We start from the raw sequence: 23,398 nt of genomic DNA, 5'->3' as shown, positions 1-23,398 counted from the left end.
TTTACAACATCTGTGCTACTGACTCTCAGACTTTGGGATTGTTGAAATATACAACAAAAAATACATCAATTTGAATCGAGCCACTCAAATTGGGTCTACTAGACCCCAAAAAATTAACCAATGGGTACTAAAGTTGCCCCTGGAACAAATCCAGAATAAGGTGGTCCTGAAGCTTAAACTTCATTAGTTTCATAGTAGATCCATCCTGAAGCAAAGACTTGAGCAAACCTTATTCGTACACTCTTTAAAAAAAAGGAGAAGGAGGCAGAGGTCAGGAGAAGGAACAACAAAACAACAAAAAACGGAGGGGGTTAAACATAAAGTCAAATAAAAAGGACAGAAAATAGGGTGTCTGAAGAATAATCAGAAGGGACAGGGGGTGAGCGAATATGCAACCAAGGCATTCATGTTTTATGGAGAAAGGACATAAATTTTGAGAAAACAGAAGAGAATAAAATTAGGGAACACAAAGGAATTCATGCCTGATAACTTTTGATGTCTGGATTCAAGTACACAGAAGCCCAAGCGCTGCAGTGTCATAAATCGTCTGACTTCAGATAAGAACTGTTTGCCTATTGTAGCTGATAAGAAGCTTTCTTTGTTTTCATCTATGTCATGAAACTATTAAATTCTAAACTCGCTCTGAGGCCTGTAAATTTATGTCCAAGGGGTGTGTGGGTGTGCCTGCTTTCAAGTCACATTTTGATTCACTAATCCAGGGTTTCTTACCTATTATCGTCCAGCTAAGAAAGAGCATTATTGTTTTCTTATACCAATATCCCACTGGACATCTTCTGATGATGTCACCTGATAAATCGGCAGAGTACACATGAGCACTGTGCTGTACAATAATATTGTACAATGCAACATAATTAGACCATTGCCTAGCAACCTCAAGAGGTGCTTGATGCTTTCAAGTGGCAGAGTTGAATCTTGCAACTGCAGTGTGATGTCTAAACACTGAAACAAGCAAGTACCTGATATGGTGCCAGTGCCACAGAAGCTTGGCATCAGAAATTGGCAGGTTTCTATGGCGGGGAGAGACCTAGAGAGGGAAGAAAATGTGCAACTGGGGACAAGATGAGGAAGAGGAAGAGGAAGAGGAAGCGGAAGAGGAGGAGGAGGAGGAGGAGGAAGAAGAAGAAGAAGAAGAAGAAGAAGAAGAAGAAGAAGAAGAAGAAGAAGAAGAAGAGGAAGAAGAAGAAGGGAGGCATGCAAAGCTACTGAGGAAGATGGAAGTACTGAGGGAGAGTGCAGAGGATCTTGGATACAGGCCTGGAAAAACGGAACAATGATCTTAATGACTGAGCTTCTCCAAAGAGCGAACGATCAAGTATCCACAAGGAGATCCACGGCTCTCCTGACCCATATGTGCACATCCTATTGCATCATTACACATAATTGTGTGAGGGAAATTTAGTGGGAGGGACAAAAACTGAGAAACCAGGAGGAATAACAGAGTGCGCTTGTGGGAAAGCAGGAGTTGAAAAAATGGAAGCAGAGAATGAAGAGGGGGAAGAAGGGAAAGCACATGGCAAATGTCATAAACATAAAGGAAGATGACAGGAAAAGAGACCGTGTCAGCTGTAAAAGAGATAAGGCAATTGGCTCCTGGGAAAAAGGTGACAAAGAAAATGGAGTCAAGGATTTGATTCTGCATCATTTTTCCCCAGCAATGAGTGCTAGATAAGAAGTTATTAAGTTATATCGTGCTTCATCAGCAAACAAAGCACTCTGCAATCGGCTCATTAATCTTTATGTCTAGGGCTGAAATGAACAGAGCTTTTCAAGTTCACAACTGACATTCAAAACTCCTAACTGTATAGGCACATTTAGATTATCATTTGAAGCCTGTGAGAATTTTGACAAAAGTGCTCGGTCCTTCCTCTCGCAAAAACAGACCTCTTGCCTACAGCCCCCAAATCAGCTAGTCAAGTGAAGGTGCTGCTCTCACTTCTCTGCTGGCCAGCCACAAAGGAAAGGACATCAAACTGAAATAGGTGGTGATGCAGCCCATTTCTTCTGCAAGCAGAAATCCAGAGGCCAAGGACATATTTTTTCCACAGAGAAAGCTAATGTATACTGAACAATTGTTCACATAGCCATGTGCAAAGTATTTCCCACACCACAAAATAACCACAACTACAGGTGTACTGGCTATACTTAGTATTGGAAATGAGGAAGGCAAAGTAGATATCGTGCTTCACGGCACCACAAAAAAACTACAGCTGTATCACCGCTACACATGCAGTATTAAGACCAAGAGGTGGAAGCAGGGGCAGATGGGGCAGCTTCCAGTCTGCTGGGCTTAATCCATCTCAGTTCTCAGCATCCTGCATTTCTAATCAGAAGGCAGAAGTTTAGAAGAGCCACAGTCCAGCCGAGTTTTTGGTCCCAAGTCTCTCCCCTACACAGAAGTTTAAAACAAGCCCCTTTCCATCTCCATCTGTGTTTTCCACTGCCTGTTGTTGTTGTTGTTGTTGTTGTTGTTGTGTTTTCTTTAAGGTGACCCTGCTTATGACCCCTTCCTCACCTTTCCTTGCATTTAACCATCTGTGTCCATGAAGTGTCCCCAGTTGAAGCGGCAGCAACCTGCTTTTGGAAGCAGCAGAAACAAAGAAAGTAGGTCTAGGGCAGACTGGCAGAAGTGTTGGCAAAATAGGGCAAACTGGAAGAACATTAATCAATGTTGACCAAATAGTTGGGTTTCTAGGGATCTTCGATAACTTAGGTGAATAAATGAAGGGACTTTGCCTTTAGGAAACACATACAGCAGATAGCAGGTCACCTCCTAAGATATTGTTCTAAGTATAGAACAGGGAGGTAGTTTTATTACAAGGTTTCATTGGGCACCACAGATTTGGCACCCTCAAGAGTGTCCAGTAGAGCAGGCATGTCCAACTCCCAAGAGACTGTGATCTACTCCCAGTATAAAAAAACTGGCAATGAGCTACCCATTGTCATTTGAGAGAGGAGGAGCGTGCATGGGGTGGGTGTATTGCCCAGAGTTGTTGAGCTATTTTTTAGTAGGGAAGTGCCCAGAGTTTTCCAGCTTTCCCTCTGTAACTTTTTGTACATGATAAGGATCCTGTGATCTACCAGGATCAGCTGGGGATCTACTGGTAGATCATGATCTACTGGTTGGACAACCCTGCTGTAGAGTAGATAAAACCGTAGCAGTGTTAGCAGGGCTGGAGGGTGGGATTGTGGATTTCTTGAGGACTACTGGACGGAGGATATAGAACCTGGTCCAGTAGTTTGTTAAATTGATCAGCAAATGGTGGCCATAGAGATATTCAGACCCTGGCATGCCTTTCAGTAGCAGGAGCACAATTTGAAATGTGGAAATAAAGGCTGCTGCTAGAAAAGTAATAGCAGCATCAGCTTTTTTAAAATCCTGAGGTTGTTGTCTATCTCTTATAGATGGATAAGGAGCTGGAGAGAGGCATCATGCACGATAAACTCTCATAGAAAGCTCCACATTTATGTGGGCTAAGAATTGAGGCAGCTACTAAGCTTGCCACCAGATCTCATGATGTGACAAGATATTTCAGAGTTCCAGCTCCTTCCCTTCAGAGTTTTCCAGGGAAAGGACTAAAAAACTGAGGTGAGGAGCCAGCATCAAGGAGCAGGCTGTTTTCTGCCTGGCTTAAAAAGACCATTTGACTGACTGGCTGAGGTGTCTCTCTCTCTCTCTCTCTCTCACACACACACACACACACACACAGCTCCACCTCAAGCTAACAAATGTTGTTCCCCCCACAAGAGTCCACCTTAAGCTGAAGTCAGACAGCCCAACCAATGTCTGTTGAACCTTTTTCTTAAAACAAACCTTCAGTGAAGAAGCTCTGATCAAACAAGATTTCTGAGCACACAGGGAGATGATACAGCATTCCAAATTTCCCCTCCAAATGGACTGAGGACTGTCTAACAAGGGTATCCTCCCCGAAATGTTTAAAATGCATACAGAATATATAGTATTAAAATATTCATTATATTTCTTCTAGTAAACCAATAGACTTTTCTGTGGCATAAGATGGAGAGCTGGTCATGGTCCAAACGACTCAAACAGGAAGTGGTTCTGCTCTGGTTTGTGAGAAAGAAAGACAGATATGTGACCAATTTCCAAATACCTGATCTACAAGGTCCTGAGGCAAAACAGGACCTCTCTTTCTCTTTCTCCCCCCCCCCCCACCTCAACATTCTTTGCCCTTGCAAGGGACAACTCGGTGACCTGCTGGTGGTACCAGGTGTGACAGGTAAAGGTAAAGGGACTCCTGACCATTAGGTCCTGTCGTGGCCGACTCTGGGGTTGCAGTGCTCATTTTGCTTTACTGGCCGAGGGAGCCAGCATACAGCTTCCGGGGTCATGTGGCCAGCATGACTAAGCCGCTTCTGGTGAACCAGAGCAGCGCACGGAAACGCCGTTTACCTTCGCGCCAGAGCGGTACCTATTGATCTACTTGCACTTTGACGTGCTTTCGAACTGCTAGGTTGGCAGGAGCAGGGACCGAGCAACGGGTGCTTACCCTGTCACGGGGATTCAAATTGCCGACCTTCTGATCAGCAAGTCCTAGGCTCTGTGGTTTAACCCACAGCGCCACCTGCATCCCAGGTGTGACAGAGATGCACATTAAAGAGAAAAAAGAAAGAACCTGCCTTTGTGCAAATCTGGTAAATCAAAAAACCTTGTATTTTTAAAAAATATCGAAGACTATTTTGCCCAGTGGAAAACATGCTTGAAGTGTTGACTTTGGGGGAAGGTTGTTGTGCCATTTCATAAACCATTTTTAAAAAATTGCTTGCACAGGTGAGAAGACCTTTTGGGAAGACAGGCTTTTGGGAAATGACAGTGTTTAATGAAGGGCTGGCGCCATGCTGTTTTTGTTGTGATGGCCTCTCTCTCCCTCTCTATAGTTTTAATTCTATAGTATTAATGTGTAAATGTTTTATTAATAATTGTTTTTCCCCTGTGTTTTCAGCTGTTCCTATTTTATCTGTAAGCCACTTTGAGTCCCTCTCAGGGAAAAAGACTGGGGTGTAAATAAAATAATAATAATAATAATAATAATAATAATAATAATAATAATGGTGTGGTGATGATGATGATGCACAGGTAAAGAAACTGCCTGTGCACATGCCCACAATGGATCTTGGGTTTGCAGAACATGCAGAGGGTGAGGAAGTCCTGGTTGAGGGGAGGGACAAGAACATGTCGTGTGAATACAGTGAATGGGAAAGGCTGAGATAGATTTGGGACACATAAAATTGAAAACGCTACTGTGTGGATGAAGGTGCATGTGGAGACAGTGGCCCATGTGTGCATTACCACCCTAGAGTGGACATAGAGTGGACACGGGTTAAACCACAGAGCCTAGGGGCTTGCCGATCAGAAGGTCAGCGGTTCGAATCCCCGTGACGGGGTGAGCTCCTGTTGCTCAGTCCCTGCTCCTGCAAACCTAGCAGTTCAAAAGCACAAAGTGCAAGTAGATAAATAGGTACCTCTCCAGCAGGAAGGTAAACGGTGTTTCCGTGCATTGCTCTGGTTTGCCAGAAGCGGCTTAGTCATGCTGGCCACATGACCCGGAAGCTGTATGCCGGCTCCCTCAGCCAATAAAGCGAGATGAGCGCCACAACCCCAGAGTCGTCTGCGACTGGACCTAATGGTCAGGGGCCCCTTTACCTTTACCTTTACCTTTAAGCCTACTGAAATGTGCACCTAACGTTTTCCTATTTGCATGCATACCATCCACCCTCCCTTTCCCTTTCAAATTTAATGCCTGAAAAGCTGGGAAATTAAAGTCCCACTGCAAGACTGACCGCACAATCATTATTCTGCATCAGAGTGCCTCTTCTGAGCCATACTTGCTGCCTAGACCCATTTCAGCTTCACATGACATTCAGTTGCCAGTAACAGTCCTATCATGTGCATGAAAATGCACAGTGGAGCTGACCCTCCGTGGGCAGAAGGGGCTGAGTTTTACTGCAGCAGCCACATGATTCTTTTATTAGGACGAACTCAAATGTCACAGAGCAGTGAGCAAGCCTTCTGAGTTCTTCAGGGCTCCTGAAGAACTTGGGTATTAAGCAAAACAGAAAACTATTGGCTAAAATATATTTTAGTTAACTGACTGCTTTTTGAAAAATCCACAGCCCTATTGAAGGCAAATTTTTAGCAGTTTACTATGCTTAATTGTTTAATCAACTAAACATTGCATCTCTTTGAAAACACAAAACAAAATTATATATATATATATATATATATATATAGGCAGGGAGCATGTTGCTAAACATGCTTAAAACTCCCAGTCTATAGTTCAGGAGGGAGGTGGTGAGATGCAGACTTAATTAGGTTAGACCCTGCTGGGTGCAAAATAATCTCAGGTTGCAGCAAGACATGCTGGGGTGAAAGAGCAATAAGTGCTCTCTCTTTAAAAATAAAAAAAATCTGCCAGTTATTTAGATGTGCCAGAAATAGATCCGAATAACTGCCAGCTTTTATACTTTCAAAGGAAGAGCAATTATAGCTCCTTCACCACAGCATGCCTTGCTGCAACCTGAGATTATTTTGCACCAAGCATAGTCTAGCCTAATTAAATCTGCATTGCATCTCAAACTGTGCACTGCGTGTGTGCGGGGGGGGGGGGGTGTCAGTATGCATAGCAACATAGATTCCTTTCACCACCATCTATTTATTAAGAGATGTGACTTTTAGTTGAGATTAATCAGTTTAACACATTTTGATTGGCTAAAAAGTTGCCTTCACAGGTAGCAGATTTTCTTTTTCTTTTCTTTTTTTAAATCATTTTAAGGACAAAAGCTCCGTTTTAGAAGAGGCATTCCCTCCTGTGTGAGTGAGAAGCAAAAAGAGCATGCCTCTCCTACCATTATTTGCACACATAATCTATACACAAAATATCTTTTCCACCTTTAAAAACTATTGTTTTTACCAGAGGGAATATATGCAGATTTAATCACTCAATTTACCACATATAATTACTTATCAGTTTTCTTTAATCTACCATCAGTCCTTGTCGTTTCACTTACTATCCAGGCTGAGAATTCTGAAAAAACTGAAAAGCTTGCTCACTACTTGGTGACTTTTTGGTTGGTCCTAATAAAAGTCTGATGCGTCTGTTGCAGGCTGCATTCTTCTATTGGTTGCAATCCACCCGCCACCCCATCCATTTGGAACTAGCAAACCTTCCACGTTTAGCCTACCAGAAATATGAAACTGCCTTACACCGCAGGGCACACCTGCCACCACAGTAAGGAAACATTTTCAACGCCTCTCCAATTTCCGGCTGCTACACACAAGCAATTTTTAAATGGCTCAGATGGGAAGGTATACTCTCTATGCCCCTGAGGCACAGCAAGGTAAATCAGGCTGTCTCTGACTGGGAAGTCTCTGCGAAAGTGATTTGCCCCTAATGACAATGAATGGCAGTAGCTGCTGCTTAACTGGGACAGCGTTCTATTAGCATATATACTCTCTAATGGAGAAGAATGTCCCTAACACCAAGAAGTTCAACCCCAGCTCAGCAGATTTTTTAAAATGGACTAAAACTAAAATATAGCCTTTTGTACATAAAATTGCAAATGAAGACTTTATTTCCCTGGAAGCCTCTTGCCAGGGGGTGCTGGTGTTTTCGGTCATTGTGTCCTTGATCGAGAGCAGTGTCTCTAGAAAATGGCAAGCTGCACAATTCTGGATTCTGCAGCTTGGCTGCATAAAGAGGCCCAAATGATTGCCAGCCTCCCCATCGACATGTCAAAACCATGCCATAAGTTACAGCTGTGCTTTCATGCAGCTCTACGAAAAGGTCAAATCAAAATTTCTCTAGATACTCAGAACTACTGAAATGCCACTACAATCCCTTCCCACCCCCACCCCCCAGGCTGGCCAGTCAGAGGCATCATAAATTGAGAACGCTCGGTCATCATTTTTGTAGCAGACTCCACTCAGCTGCAGGCAATTCACTCTCCCATCCCATACAGAGTCCTCTGTTATGCTGAGTAATCGGAAATCTCCTGCATGCCTTACACCTTGTCCCAGCCTCTAGCCTCCACAGTCTGTTCTGGGGTGATTTGCAAAAATGATATAAAATACAAACAAAGCATAGCACGATTTTTAAAATTATTAATATGTTAAGACACATTTAAAAGCCCAGGAAAATAAAAACATCTTTGCCTGACACTGAATATATAACAACAATGCTGGCACCAGGTGGGCCCCTCTAGGGAAGGAATTCTAGGAATGGGGTACCATCACTGTGAAGGCTCTCTCCCATCACAACCCACCTTACTTCAGTTGGTAGGCAGATATTAAAGGGAGCCTCTGAATATGACCTAAAGGTATAGGTAGGTGTTTTTTTAAAAAAATAAAAATAAAGATTTTATTTTGTACCAAAAAGTTCCCGCAGCATCTCCACTTTCAAGTCAGAGAGTCTTTTTCACAGTTTATTTACATTCAGTATGAGACACTGTTGTCACAGACATGCGGTTATGGGGAAAGAGAGGGGAGGGAGGGAGGGAGAGATAGGAGGATAATGATCTTTCATTCTATTGCATAGTGTTTGTGTGAGTGTTTTGTGTCAGTGTCACATGAGTAGAGCCTTTATTTATATATGTATTTATTTTGGTTAACGGTGGGAGAGATTAGAGGTTTCAGAGCTGGGTTGGTTGTGTTTGGTCAGGCATAGGCAAACTCTGCCCTCCAGATGTTTTGAGACTACAATTCCCATCATCCCTGACCACTGGTCCTGTTAGCTAGGGATGATGGGAGTTGTAGTCTCAAAACATCTGGAGGGCAGAGTTTGCCTATGCCTGTGTTTGGTTGATTGCTGTGTGGTTTGTTTGTATGTGTCGGGGTGTGTGTGTTGTTGAGTCCCTGTTCAGGGAAGTTTTTAATATGTAACGCTGTACTGTTTTTAACACTTGATTGGGAGCCGCCCAGAGTGGCTGGGGAAACTCAGCCAGATGGGCGGGGTATAAATAATAAATTATTATTATTATTATTATTATTATTATTATTATTATTATTGAGTCAGATTAGCCATATCAATTCAGATGCTGTTGGGCGGGGGGGGGGGGCGGAGAAAGGTCATTGTCTCTTGTGCTGTATATGTGATAAAGGGGAGCCACACCAGGGTGAAGGAGTCCTCTTTTGCATGTCCCTGTGCTAGTTTGAGTTTGCTGGTTAGCCTTTCTAATAGGGAGGTTTCCCATAGATTCTGTTACTAGTGGTCTATATTCACTCCTAATAGGTCTTTCCAGTATCTAGTTATAACGTTTCTAGCTGCAGAGAGTAAGTGACTTATGAGTTCATTGTCATGTGAATATTGTTGTTGCCTTCGAAGATATTTAAAAGGGCTAATTCTGGAGTTGCTTCTATTACTTGTTTTGCTATTTTGCAGGTTTTCTGCACCACTGATATCCAAAAGGATTGAATTTTGGGACATTCCTACCACTTGTGGAGGTATGTGCCTGTGGAGGTGTAGCCTCTCCAGCATTTAGATGAAGTTCCTGGGTGTATCAGTGCCAGCTTCCATAGTGTTAGGCATCATCTATAAATAAGTTTCAGAGTGAATTCTCTTCTTTTGGCTAAGATGGATTTGAGTGGTGATTTAAACCACATTTTTGACCACTGGGTAAAGTTAATTTCATATCCTAGGTCATGTTTGCCATCTGGCATAGGGAGACAGCTTATCTTTCCCAGTCTGTCCACCTACTGTGTGAGAGAAATCATTCTAATGACTACCACTATTTTAAAGTCATATTGTTTGACCTGGAGTGATACACAGTCAATAGCTTGTTTTGGGGAGTGGAGCATGAGCCAAGTGGCAGAGATGGGGCCTGGTACTGGATAGGTGGGACTGTGTCAAGGTCCAGAGCAGCAGCACCTCATTTTGAGGAGTTGGTGTCCTGCATCACAGACCAGAGAACCTGATCCAAGCATAGTAGTTACATTCCTACTTAGACTCCGACTGGACTATGAAGAGTTAAATGCTGTAGTAAAGGATGAGGGAACCATTTTAATGGTTCTTTGAACTGCGACTTCACACTGAGCTGAACAGTTGGGTAGGGCTTCACCTCTTTGCCCCTTAAAGGGGAGATTACGAGTATATCACTACTCTTGATCAAACACATACCCTTCTCCCCAAAAAGAAGGATCTCTCAACCAGGCCAGGAAATGGCCACAAAGTTATATAGGCTTCTTTCCAACGATGCCATACTCAGAGCAGACCTACTGAAATCTAGGGACTTACAGTTGGATACTGTGATGGTTCTAGGGGTTGCTTGTGCATAAGTTGCCGCCACTCTTGGCTTGGTTGTCTGGCTGAACCCTTTCTGTCTGGACAGCCCTTCACTTCGTGGCTGTCTCAGTCGCTGGCAGAATCCGTCAGTGGGCGTTTTTTGAATCTCTTCCAGCAAAGAAGTTCTTTGACGCCTAGTCTCCTCCTACTCTCCCTGCGCGGAAGTCTTCTGCGCAGGGAGGGAGTGGGCAGCGGAATACCCGTGCTCTCCCCGCTGGTTTCTGGCGAAGAGTCTTGGAGCCTCCTCTCCAAATCCCCTCTCTGCCCCCCTTCTCCACTGGTGTTACACTGATTTCCTTCCCCAGAAGATGGGCTGCCTCTCTCCCTACTGGGACCCTCTCCGGCATCCCTCTGGAGCCTTCCCTCCGCCTCCAGCTCTGATGGCAGTTCCCTGACAGATACCATCCTCATTCTTCTACATTTTTTTTTTTTTTAGTTGATGGTGTGAGACCTGGGGGTGAGGGGTCACTGACATTAGTCAATCCAACACTGGCTACAGTTGATTTCATAAATTTGAGATATGAAGTGGATCCTCTGAAGAGAGCATAATGTATACCGTAATTGAGCACACATGTTTGAAGCTGAATAATCTCAGGTAGTAGGGCTGGGAAAGATGTGGAGAAGACAGACTTAACTCAGGAGTCAGTTTTATATGTGTTCTGGCAGAGTTGGTTAACAGAGGTGGCCCACAATACCCTGCATGGATTGGGAGACAGAGCCTCTGCCTCATCTTTAGAATTCCTCACTGAAGAGCAGATAGAGGAATCTTCTGTTTTAGATCTTAGTACTAGGCACCACAGTGTGATGGGAGAAAAATCCCCATACTTGCTCTTTAAGAGTAAAAGGCAGTACAGTGGTACCTCGAATTAAGAACTTAATTCGTTCTGGAGGTCTGTTCTTAACCTGAAGCACCACATTAGCTAATGGGACCTCCTGCTGTCGCTGCGCCGCCGCAGCATGATTTCTGTTCTCATCCTGAAGCAAAGTTCTTAACCTGAGGTAATATTTCTGGGTTAGCAGAGTCTGTAACCTGAAGCGTATGTAACCTGAAGCGTATGTAACCCAAGGTACCACTGTATTTCCAACTACAGTGGTACCTTCGTTTAAGAACAGCTTAGTTTATGAACAACTTGCCTTAAGAAAGCTGCAAACTCGGAAGTAGGTGTTTTGGTTTGTGAACTTTGCCTAGGAAGCAGAACATGTTCCGCTTCCTGTTAAGTGTTTTCCATTTGTAAATTTGAGTCCCCTGCTGCTATGGAAAAACACGCCTTGGTTTAAGAACGCTTTGGTTTAAGAATGGACTTCCAGAACAGATTAAGTTCGTAAACCAAGGTACCACTTTATGCCCATCCCTCTGGAAAATGGTGAGAAATGTTGTCTTTTACTTTGCACAAAATGATCTGTATATGTGTTTGGGTGTATTTGAGAAAGGGGGGGGCAGAGTGCTGTATAAGAGTGTTCTGGGTGATTTAATGCCTAGTAAGGGTGTGTGATGCATGTATATATGCTCTGCAGTGTTGGGTGTATGTGTCACTGCCAACCAAGCAGTTTGAAAGCACACCAGCGCAAGTAGGTACTGCTGTGGCAGGAAGGTAAACTGCGTTTCCGTGCGCTCTGGCTTCTGTTACGGTGTCCCGTTTTGCCAGAAGTGGTTTAGTCCTGCTGGCCACATGTCCTGAAAAAGCTGTCTATGGACAAATGCCAGCTCCCTCAGCCTGAAAGCAAGATGAGTGCCACACCCCAGTCGCCTTTGACTGGACTTAACCGTCCAGGGGTCCTTTACCTTTACATTACCTTGCATATGCATGCATGCACACACCGCTGAGCATACATTCAATGCACTGATTGCTGGCATGCAGCCCTTGGAGGGACAGCTGACTATATATGGCCCTCAGGCCAAAAATGGCTAGCCACCCGTTTGATGGGAAGGGGCCATAGGTCAGTGGCCAAATTGAGGCTTTACCTGCAGATCCTAGGCTACATCTGCAGGGACAAATTATATCAGGTAGGACATTTGGAGACTCTGAAGAGTTATTGTCAGTCACAGCACTAGGCTACATGGACCAAGAGTAAGTATCAATATAAGGCAGTTTCGTATGTTCAGTGCTTGGTCATAATTACCCCCATGCTTGGATGCAGTCCATCTTCAACTGCCTGCTGGTTTGAAACTGGGCAACAAAACCTGGACATTCCAACTGTATGTGATTTCTAGGATCTAGCTTTCGCAGCAATAAATGAAAGAACAGGAGCAGTGAACTAGACCCAGAATTAAGGATGGAAGAATCTGTCCATTTTGGTTCTCCCTGCTTCTCATTTTTCCAGGCTTAAACTCAGTTCTCCCCATTTTGAAGCAATTTGCAGCAACAAATTTAAATCCGCATGTACATTCATGAGCATTTTAGTGTGATCCCCCCCCAACATACACATTGACACATAGTTTTCACTACTATACACATTTCCCAAGTAGTTTTCCCTAATATAATGCATTTTTGTGTTATTTTCACCAATATATTCATTTTTATCCACACTTTTCATTTTTGTAGATGGTTGGCGAACTGTGTAGCAAAATTCAGATCAGTGTGAATTTCAAAGGACAGCTGTGTTTTGGTTCACATACTGTTTCAAACAGTGTGAATCTGATAGATTCGGCCTCAGATGAGTCCTGGGTCTAATTTCTTCCCCATCCTTAGCCAGGACCTCCTCCTTTTTCTACGTCTCTTCCCTGTGTGTCTTACAAAAGCAGGGCAGCCCCAACAGCTGTTTTAAGAGGGTATGGCACAGTATCAGCCCAGCTGGGAATGTTAAGACACATGATTCTCAATGGCCCCACTCGGAAAAATGCTACACATACATTTGGAAAGGACAAGGCAGAACTGGAATGCAAAGGAGAGCAGAAGACCAGTGAATTCCTAGTGTTCAGTATCTGGAGCACTGATATGAAGAGCAGGAAACAGAAGGCTTCATTTCAGCAAGAAGAAAGAGACAGAGTCAACACCTCTGTTGAGAAACCTGGTGAGCAGGGGGTTAATGCTCTTTGCAGGAAGCTTTCTCTCTCTTGCTCTCTTTTCTAAATATTATTTCCTCCCATGAAACTAGCTTTTCATCCTTGGCTGGAGGCAGCTCCTGCTGCTGGGAATCCAGCAGGAGTCTGTATCTCTGCCACTACACACTCCACTGCTCCCAGCAAGTAACCAAGACAAAGAAACTCCCCCTCCATCCCTGTGAGCAAAGCCCCTGTGCTGGGACAGGAGAGGCAGGCGGAAATATTGGCACGTAGAGGCGGATGCTCAGGCCCTGTGGAGGAAGATGCCCTTAGGCTGGAGTTTAGGTAAAAGGCTTTTAATGGAGGATGGGATGTGGAAAAAAAGTACCAGGGTAATGAAATTGTACCCCCTCCCCTTCCCACTGCTGAGACACAGAGACACATAACCATATTATGTGGAGGGGCTCACCCCCCACATCCAGAGCAGGTAGGCAACTGCAGTGAATCTATTCTGTGTCAAGGGAGTACGTATTTCTATTTTAACTAGTTTTCCTATTAACTGTCACAGTGACGATTCTTTACAAGTCACCTCTGCAATGTCTACAGCAATTTCACAGACAAAAGGTTATCAAGACATAGCATTGTTGTGCATTACAAGAAGGCCAAGGTTCTACATCCTTAAAAGAACAAAAACATTTTTTAAATCTATTTTTGTCTTTCATAAACAAAGACATGTCTTTTCTCCCCAAGGGCACAAAGTAGGTAAGAGAAAGGGAGACGAGCGAAGATTGCAGTCTGCAGCTCCAGCAGCAATTAGCATGGCTCTAACATCCCCAGCAGCTGCCCAGAGCTCCTGATCAAGGGGAACCAGAGGCATCTAACTCCACCGATCACTTTGTCAAGATCACACAGCAGCAGCTCTAGAACGAGGAATAGGACACAGCTGGTCCCAGTGCCCACCTCCATCAGGGATCCACTGGACCATGCCATTTCTCATCAACACTAACCAAACTCAATTAGTTCAATGTGCAATAATGAGCAGTTTGTAAATGTGTCTAGGCAGGACAAGGGGGCTGTGAGAATCTACAAAGCTGCTACCTAGGGTGAAATCATCCAAAATGTACCAAACTTTTAATGTGCATGAAAGGAGCTACATGGCACTGTAATCTCACTTCCTTTTCTGCTGCTCCTCCTCTCCTCAAATCTTGTAGGATATTTAGTCACAGGCTTCATTTCTCTCTCACATTCAAATGGAGTTTACTCTTTTGGTTTGAACAGGGACAGGTACGTGATTGGAATTAAATGCTCATTTCTATTTGGTGCACAGAAGGAGTTTGAGGCACATTAAAAGGATTTTTTTTCTTTAGTTTAAAGGGTCAAGTCTCCAAGGACATTTGTATCTCAGCTGGCATAGCTACAGGCTATGTATCATTTCAATGGCATCTTCAATGGGGATTATAATCTGAATTGAAGTGGAAATATCTGAGGCAATGAAGCTGTCAGCAGTCTAAGATTAAGGAATTAAAACAGCAGCAAAGCATGATAGGATTTATTCTACATGTATTTGAAAGAAGACTCAATACACTGCGAGGCTCCATAAAGGTACAGAGAAAGAACAATGATCCCATCAATATAAAAAAGGCAGGCACTATGAAAATCAGCTACACCAGATGTAAATCGTCCTAAACCCAAAAAGGCAATGAATGAGTCACGGCAGGTTTGCCTGAACTAAATCAAGAAAGCAATGAAAATGACATGGGGCATAAAGAGCAGCTGAAGCAGTGCAGATAACACTTCTCCAACCTGAACCAAGATGGGGAAGGAGCACCATCCTCCCTAAAAACCCTCACCTGCTTCAATAAAATTCAGCAACATGCTTACAATACGGCCAGTGAAAAGAAGATACTGGAATTCAACAGAGATTCCCTCCTCAATACCTGCATTAAGCCAAAAGGAGGCCAATTTATTGTTTCAACCTTGAAGCTGGAGATAGTCAATGTGAGTGTCTGTTCAGTTATTTTTCTTCTTAAGACGCACACAGAGCCAGCAAGATCATCTACTCCTGCTGAGAGGGTCCAAGTTCTTTGTTCAGATTAGAGCACCACAATCTGCTGCCTTTCCTTATGATCTTCCTATTTTCTATCCCCCCTCCAACCATCAGCATGGCCCTACTGAAGCCCCACATTCATTTCTCTCGTGTGTGTGTATTTTACTGTGAGGGGGAGATCATACCCAAACCCTCCTCTTTTTAGCAATCTATTGGAGATATAAAAAATAAGGGGGACGTTTCAGCTCCATGCTCAGCCATACAAGCTATAATAGACTCCCAAGGTTCCTTAAAGATAACACACACTAGCTCAACCTACAAGGATGACACAAGGATGACCGTTTATGGAGGGAAGTACAGTTTTGAAAGAAAGCCACGTATAAGATTTTTAACACTTTATTAACAGGAAAAGTGTACTCAGCAGAATGTCTCTCGTGCACAGAAGGCCATACAACATGAAGCAAGCAGAACTCATATAGGGAAAGGGGCAGCTGAAGGCAGGGGCAAGAGAGGGCGGTTCCAAAAGAAACCTCCAACTGCAGGCTCATCATAGGAAATGAAGAGTTTAAAAAATCTTGAAAATGGGTTTATTCCCCAAGACGTTTGGGGGATGGGGGATGCTAAAGTTCTTTATCAGATATTTAGGTTCACCACCTCACAGGCAATTGTGATGTTATCTTTGCAGGCAGGCAGGATACTAGCAACAGCAGGGGGTAGCCAGCCCCACACAGGAAGAGTGTGTTTCTTTCCCAACTCCTACAGCCAGCTTCTACCAGGACATTTCGATACAAATTCTCTAATAAAGTCTTCCAAGGGTTTTCAAGCATCATGAGGGCAGAAACAATATCCATCCAGGTGGAAGTTCATGGCTGATCAGTGGCTCTTCTTGGTAGAGCCAAAACCAGAGAAACCCATCACAGCCGCCATCTCATCGTCTTCCTCAAACGTCAAGTCTTCCTCAGCCCTCCTTTTCTTCTCCCTCTGTTTTTCCTTTTTGTAGGCTTTGGCCTTTTCCTCCTGCAACAAAGGGAAACTGCCCAATGAGTCAAGCTCGCTTGCGCAACCAAAATCTTAAAGACACAACTTAGGGAATCAGACCGCAGAGGCAACATTTTCTTCCCTGTCTGCACAGCAAACAATGGATGGAAGAGAAATGTTGGCTCCTCTGGTTGGTCCCAGAGGAGCAGTGGAAAGACAGCAGCCCAAAGACACTCACACAGAAGTGACATGTGAAGAATACAGTGTGTCCAGCAACTGTCAGCAACTGCTATTAAACAAATGCCAAAGGCTTCATCAGAAATTAACAGTAATGAAAATGCAGCTTTGCTTTAAAAGCAATGGACATGGATTCTGTACTGGTGCCCCATTCCAACAACTGTGGTGCTGAACGATGGCGACAGACAATGTCAGTATCTGATGGCTGTTGGAACAGCCGAGTGACAGCTGCTCAGTGGAACATAAGCTGTGCTCTGAGTGGCTTTGGGGGGTTTTGGCATCAAAGGGTTTCCACAGCTCTAATCAAAATGTTTCGTTCTGTGAGATCACAAGGCCTGGAACGGTGCCAGACGTGTTGGGGGATGCAGAAGTGTGACTTCAGCGACTGACTCCTTGGCAGCTACTGAGGCTGTTGAAGCTCAAAGGACTCTCCTGTTTGCACAACTCTCTCAAACATGCAGGGGCCCCGTGGGGCTCTTTCAGAGCAGCCATTGGCAAACGCAGAGAGATCAAACCCATTGGCTTGATTTGTAAAATTAAAAAAAATGCTGTTGGAATTGTAAAGGAAGCTACTTCTGCATTTCCCATATGACATGGTAATTTCATTTCCCCAAACTGGTGAGCAATTGGTTTTCCTCACCCACAGCCAAACAGCCAGTAAAATGGGGGTGGAGGAGGGGGGGGGAGAGAGAGCGCGCGCGAAAGAGAGCTGGTGTGGCTTATCTAAAGGTTTCACCAAAGCTGCTATGAAACCTTGTACAGGTAAGTCACAAATCTTATGCAGGGGTTACATTTTGGGGATAGCGTGTACACACAATCCTACTTTCTAGAGTCAGTTCATCCAATGAGTCTTAAGGGGACCCTGCCCTAAGTCCTGGGAGGCTCTTGTGCGATCTCACATGGTCATCCAAGTTCCCATGAGATCTCGCAAGAGCCTTCCAGAGCCCAGTAAGGATGCCTGGGAGCTTAAATGCTCTTTCCATGCCAAGAAAACCCTGCGCAAAAAGACCTTTTCAGCTCTCCACCTTCTGTGCATTTAATTTGTGTGATTTCAACCAGCCGGCCTTCAACCATGTAAAGCTGAAATCACATATGTTAAACACACATAAGTTGTGAGTTACTTGTAATTCTTCTGTGATTCTCCAGGGAGAAAAAGTGACTGTGCCTAAGAAAGACTGACTTGCCTATGAAAGAAGGTCTACAAATCACACAGCCAGGGAAGGATCAGCCTCTGTTCTTTGCTGGGATCTATAAAGGGGTCTGTGAATTCTGTGTTAAATATCAACTTTCTATGCAAAAGAAAGCTGAGTTCCGCAACCTGCATAAAATATGCACATAGACCCTGAGGAGTTAAGTGAAGAAATGGTTTCTTTTGTTTCTGGAAGGGCAAGCTGCAATGGATGGCACTGAAGTCTCTCCCACGACAAGTAAAAATCCCCCACAGACAAAAACGTGTTAAAGAAAAAGGTTCTGCCTGTATCAGAAAGGGCAGGGGGGAGACAGGCTATCTCCCCCAGTCTGTCCACCTATCGTGTGAGAGAAATCATTCTAATCTTTGGCACACTTTGGTTTCTAAAAGGAAAAGTGCTGGAACTGCACAGCTTCCCTATAAACAGAGCAAGACACACTGGAAATAATGCAAGCCCTCCTGAGGTTGCTGCAGACAGAATGAACGACAACAGGAAAAATCTTGGCTGCCACCTGCAGGTCAGTGTTGCACTGAGGAGACCAAACACAGAGAAATATCTCCCTGGCAGCTTTAGCTCCCTGCCTAAGCAACAGGACCAGAGCAATTTTTGGAGTGAGAATAAACTGGTATCAGCACTATGATGGGATCAAAAGCAACCACTATTTCAGAAATTTAAGAAAATGTATTGCCACACTTTCATTTTTTAGCATGTTAAATGGATCTTTTTAGCCTTCCAATTGTGACAGAAAGCCCCTTAGTTAGGTGTTATTCCTTTCCAAGTATGCTAATTGTTTCCATTCCGGGCAACAGTTCACCTCTTCTCTGAGCTCCTTCATCCTCTCCTCAAAGTCATAATCCTTCTGCTTCTCCTCCATTTTTTTCTTGTTCACCTCAAAGCGTTTTTTCACTTGATCCAGTGTGGAGCGCTCCACTCTCATGGACATGCCCAGATTCCTCTGATCTAGAAAAGGAGGGAACCAACAACACTGTCTCAGAAATCCTGCCAATATTCAGCAGCCAAGCAAAAACCTTTGTCCCGTTTGGGAGCAAAATATTACACTTTTCTGGATACCTAGCTTCATCTCACCCCAGCATCTCTCTTCACAGCCGACCAAACTTCAGACTCTCTTAGGCAATAGAGAAAAAGATTAAGAGCCAAGCTGCATCTTGAAAATCATTTTCATCCTTACATTTCTATAGCAAAGAACTGTGAAAATGCTGTATTTGAAACTGGCTGCTTTGCACAGTACAGTACAGCCCCGTTTTTATATGGGCAGGCTATGCTAACTCCGAAGGTTAATTTGAGATATAGGCAATCATGCTCACCAAGCTCTTAATTAATAGTGCATCAGAGTTGAAGGTCTTGATTGACCCAGCAGGGAAGAAGTGGAATAACTATCTTCTGTGCTCTCTCCCTCTTTCTGATTACCTCCATCCCCACCCCAGCTAATATCCAACTATGCATAGCAAATTAGACTTGTGCTGCAAGTGACTGGTGCCTTCTGTAACATTGCAGGATTGCCTCTAAGCCAACTGAGCTTGCAAATACTCTTTTTTCCCTACAGGAAGCAATTCCATGGGGGTGGGGGAGTGCACCTGAGTGATCATGTTGACAAATTCCATAAACTGCATGTCTGAAGTGGGATGAGACTAAATTTGCCTGCTGGACTTGTAACTCCTACAAACGGGTAGCTAATGAGTCATACTCTGCTTTCTTCTTGCATCTATATCTGTCAGAGTTTAATTAAGCTAGAATGCACTGCATATATCATCTAGACATGAGGTGCAATCGGTGTGGGCCAGGAGCAGAACCTTTTTGGTTATCTATCTTTTATTAACTGCCTTGGTTTACATATTGAAGTGAACAGATCAACATTTCTATTAAAAAGATTATCCTTTAGTCTGTAACTGTAGAGATATCTGGTTAGCACAAACATGAACTAAGGATACTAAAAAATTGGGGCTTTCCAACTATATCATTCATCACTCCTCTGCATTTATTGGAAGTAATCAAAGAATAAGTGTTATGTTACATTTTTTTCTGTACTGCTTTTTGGCCCAGAGTCCGTTAAAGCAGTGGACACAGTTTTAATACTATAAAAGTATAATAAAAGACAATAAATCTGTCATGTAAGACAGCAGGATCATAGCTGAACTGTGAAGACAGTGAACTGACCAAATATGACAATGATCAAGTAACCTAGGGCTGTTAAGCATAACCTTAATAACCTAGGGCAAGTGGCAGAACCTTGAATAACCTCAAATTTATTTAGAAAAAAATAGAACATAAAACTAGGCATGTAAGAAAACAGAAATAGATAAATGCAGTAATATAAATGAATACATGGGAAAAGACTAACAGTTGGGACCCAAATACTTGAGAGCTTGCAAGATATATGGCATTCAAAAGCAAACCAAACTTTTACTTTCCTCCAACTGAATTCATTTAGTCACCTGGAATATATTTATACCTAGGAGGTATACTAAAGGACAGTTTGGGGTGAGGAGGTTCTCTCATGTTCATGGTGTAAAGATGTCTGTTTAGAAACACTAGAAGGTAGTTTGAAATTTGAACAATAGCTATTTATAGATAAATTTCAGGAGGGTATGGAAATCTATACCTATACCAGGGAATGTCAATTATTATTTCTATCTTAATTTAAGGATATCAAAGGTGGATTTACAAGCAAAATCAAAACACATTAGTTTCAAAACTACAATAAAACAATAAAAAAATATAAATGCCATCAAGATTCCTGCCACAGCACAACTGGTGTCAGTTGGCCCTGTGATGGGGAGGAAACAGACCAGCTGGAGCAGGCTCTGAAATCCTCTTTGCCTGCCTCCTTTACTCTCCTGTTCCTTCCCACAGACCAGTTGATGGGAGATGGTCCTCCTGCTGGGGGTGGGGGAAGGGACAGTCTCGCTGGAGCAAGTACTGAGGTTTTTTGTTTGGTTAACAAAACCAAATAAAAAAAGACCTGATAAGACAGCAGTTGTTTCTGCATCTTCAACGAGCTCCACAGTGCAAGCGTCTTGGCAAATACAGCATAAGCTTTTGTATATATTGATACAAACAAATATTGCATCTCTGTAAGAATTCTGCTGCTGGGATGCAAAAACCAATAGGTCCCTGTGGAGAGATACAGTTAACCTCCACCATGTAGGGTCTGCTATCAAAGCACTGCAAGGAGTCTGCCTCCATATGAATAGCCATTGTTGCAGAATGGCCCCACACATCAAGAACCCTACACTCTCCACAACACCATTATTAGGGGGATTCGTGGGTGGCGCTGTGGGTTAAACCACAGAGCCTAGGACTTGCCGATCAGAAGGTCGGCGATTCAAATCCCCGCGACGGGGTAAGCTCCCGTTGCTCGGTCCCTGCTGCTGCCAACTTAGCAGTTCGAAAGCACGTCAAAGTGCAAGTAGATAAATAGGTACCACTCTGGCAGGAAGGTAAACGGCGTTTCCGTGCGCTGCTCTGGTTCGCCAGAAGCAGCTTAGTCATGCTGGCCACATGACCCGGAAGCTGTACGCCGGCTCCCTCGGCCAGTAAAGCGAGATGAGCACCGCAACCCCAGAGTCGGCCACGACTGGACCTAATGGTCAGGGGTCCCTAGAGATTCTAGTTTGCTCCAAATAAAGAATGCCACACAGAAGAAGCTACCTTCTGATGGGTGTTCATGTGACTTCCTCTAAGATCAAGGAAGTCATAAAATGAAATAGGGGGAAATGGGTGGATGAATCAGGAACCTCATCAACGCCCAACCTCTAGCCTTCTGAGTGAAGGCTTCCACACTTCCAAGGTGTTCTCTAATCTCCAAGGGAACAGCTTTTAAGTTTTATGTCTAGAAAAGTCAGAGATTCCCTCTTCTCATTAAAAAAATGCTTACAAGAACAAAAGAAGAGCCTCCTGGATCAGGCCAATGGCCCACCTAGCACAGCATCCAGCTCTCACAGGGGCCAACCAGATGCCTATGGGAAGCCCACAAGGGGGACCTGAGCACAATGGCACCCTCCCCTCCTGTGGTTTGCAGCAACTAGTATTCAACATACAGCCTCCAACCACGGAGGCAGATCAAATTACACAAAACACATTTCAACTATGCTGCTTCTTTCCTTGGACCACCAAGTATCAAGGGGGGCAGCCAAAGGAGAAAGGTTCCTATGTTTGGCTTCCCATTTTGATGATGGGGGGTGTGTCTTCCTAAGCCCAGAGGAAGTTGGTATGGCAGCAGAGTGGGAGGGGAAGGAGGAGTATGAAACCACTCGTTGAATAAAGAGGTGCAAGGCTGATTTATCCAATAAAACATGAACCATAAATTGTGATTGAAAAACTAGAGGAAGCTATTGAAGAAGGACCACAGTTCAAGGGCAGAGCCTATGATTTTGCATGTTGAATGTCCCTCAGGCAGCAGAGCAAGGGTGACTGATATGACTCAGTATAAAACAGATTCATCCCAGTGACTCATCTCATAGAAACCCTGCCAACACAGTCCAATCAACTATGCCCTGCAGTGCTCAGATCCTGAGACCATGAAGACATGAATGAAAGTTGCTCAGTTCTAGTCTGAAAGGAGAGACTGCAGCCTTTCCTTCAAATAAACATTGTGAAGTCTGCTCCTAGGTGTTCTCACTTACCCATGAAGATGAATAGGATACAAAAGCACCCAATGGCCTCAGTGGTGAAGGAAAACTGAACCACATCAGTGAGAAGTGAGCCTATTCCGCCACATGGCCTTGTCAGCCACCATTATCTCAAGCCTCATTATTATTAATATTATTATTATTAAACTGCAATTAGTTTGTCTGCATCTAGTTTCAATCAGAACTGAGAAAGACTTGAGATCATAGGGCCAAGGAGACCTGTGCATGGAGTACTAAGAGGAGCACGAATGCATCATATCTTCACATCACCTCTCTTGGAGCTACATGTCCATGTTGGAAAAGAGGATGGAACCCTGAAGACAAGTTTCAAAGGAGTAACAAGCATCTGCTCTCCCTCTGGGATCTCCCAATAAGGGAATGAGCAGAATCAAAGGGAACTAGATCTGTGAATGAATACTTGGCAGGTCCCACAGGACCAAAAACTGCTGAAGGACAATCGGGATAGCTTCCTCTGTTTTCCAAGACAGGTAACATTGTATTTCTTGGCAAATGAAAAAAAAAAGATGCTTTATCCTTACGTTTTTTGCCATTGATATGGTCCAAGAAGTTGATGGAATCTTTAACTACACAGTCACAGACATTACAGTAATACCTGGAAAGAAAGGGGGAAAGGACATCAGTTCTCATATCTAACAGGAGATTTATTTTACGAAAGGCTTCTCAGTTTCTATTTCATATCAAGGTGAGTACTACACGAGGGCTATCTAGTCAATGTTACTAAACTTTCAGAAATAGGTTGAATACAGGCACAGTTTCTTTTCATTAAGTGCTCTGTCTTGCCATCTATGGAAATAACCCCACACAAAGCCCCTTGTCCTGCAGTCTGGAACTTGCATGTGCAAGAAAATATAAAAATTTTCTTGCTGAGCCTAAGAGACTGAACTTTGCTACTTGCCATGTACCCAAGACTTCAGGGGCTCATGAGCTATCTCACAAAGCAAGAGCAGCGCATGAGAATTTGCACAGCAAGTCAGAGC

General features: G+C 43.7%; 1 protein-coding gene across 1 annotated transcript in view; it reads right to left on the bottom strand.

The window, feature by feature from the left end:
- Positions 1 to 15,726: 15,726 nt before the first annotated feature.
- Positions 15,727 to 23,398, bottom strand: part of ZMAT2 (zinc finger matrin-type 2) — a gene marked incomplete at its 5' end in the record, with an annotated part of 29,574 nt that continues 21,902 nt past the window's right edge. The window contains 3 exon segments of the mRNA XM_079983674.1: positions 15,727 to 16,363; positions 18,566 to 18,711; positions 22,940 to 23,013. Of these exon segments, the coding sequence (XP_079839800.1) occupies positions 16,220 to 16,363; positions 18,566 to 18,711; positions 22,940 to 23,013 (364 nt within the window). The 3' untranslated portion in view covers positions 15,727 to 16,219.

Source organism: Podarcis cretensis (assembly GCF_951804945.1).
Source record: "Podarcis cretensis genome assembly, chromosome: 7".
NCBI lineage: Eukaryota > Metazoa > Chordata > Lepidosauria > Squamata > Lacertidae > Podarcis > Podarcis cretensis.
The sequence above is the reverse complement of the archived record's forward strand: the minus strand, read 5'-3'. Positions and strand labels throughout refer to the sequence as shown.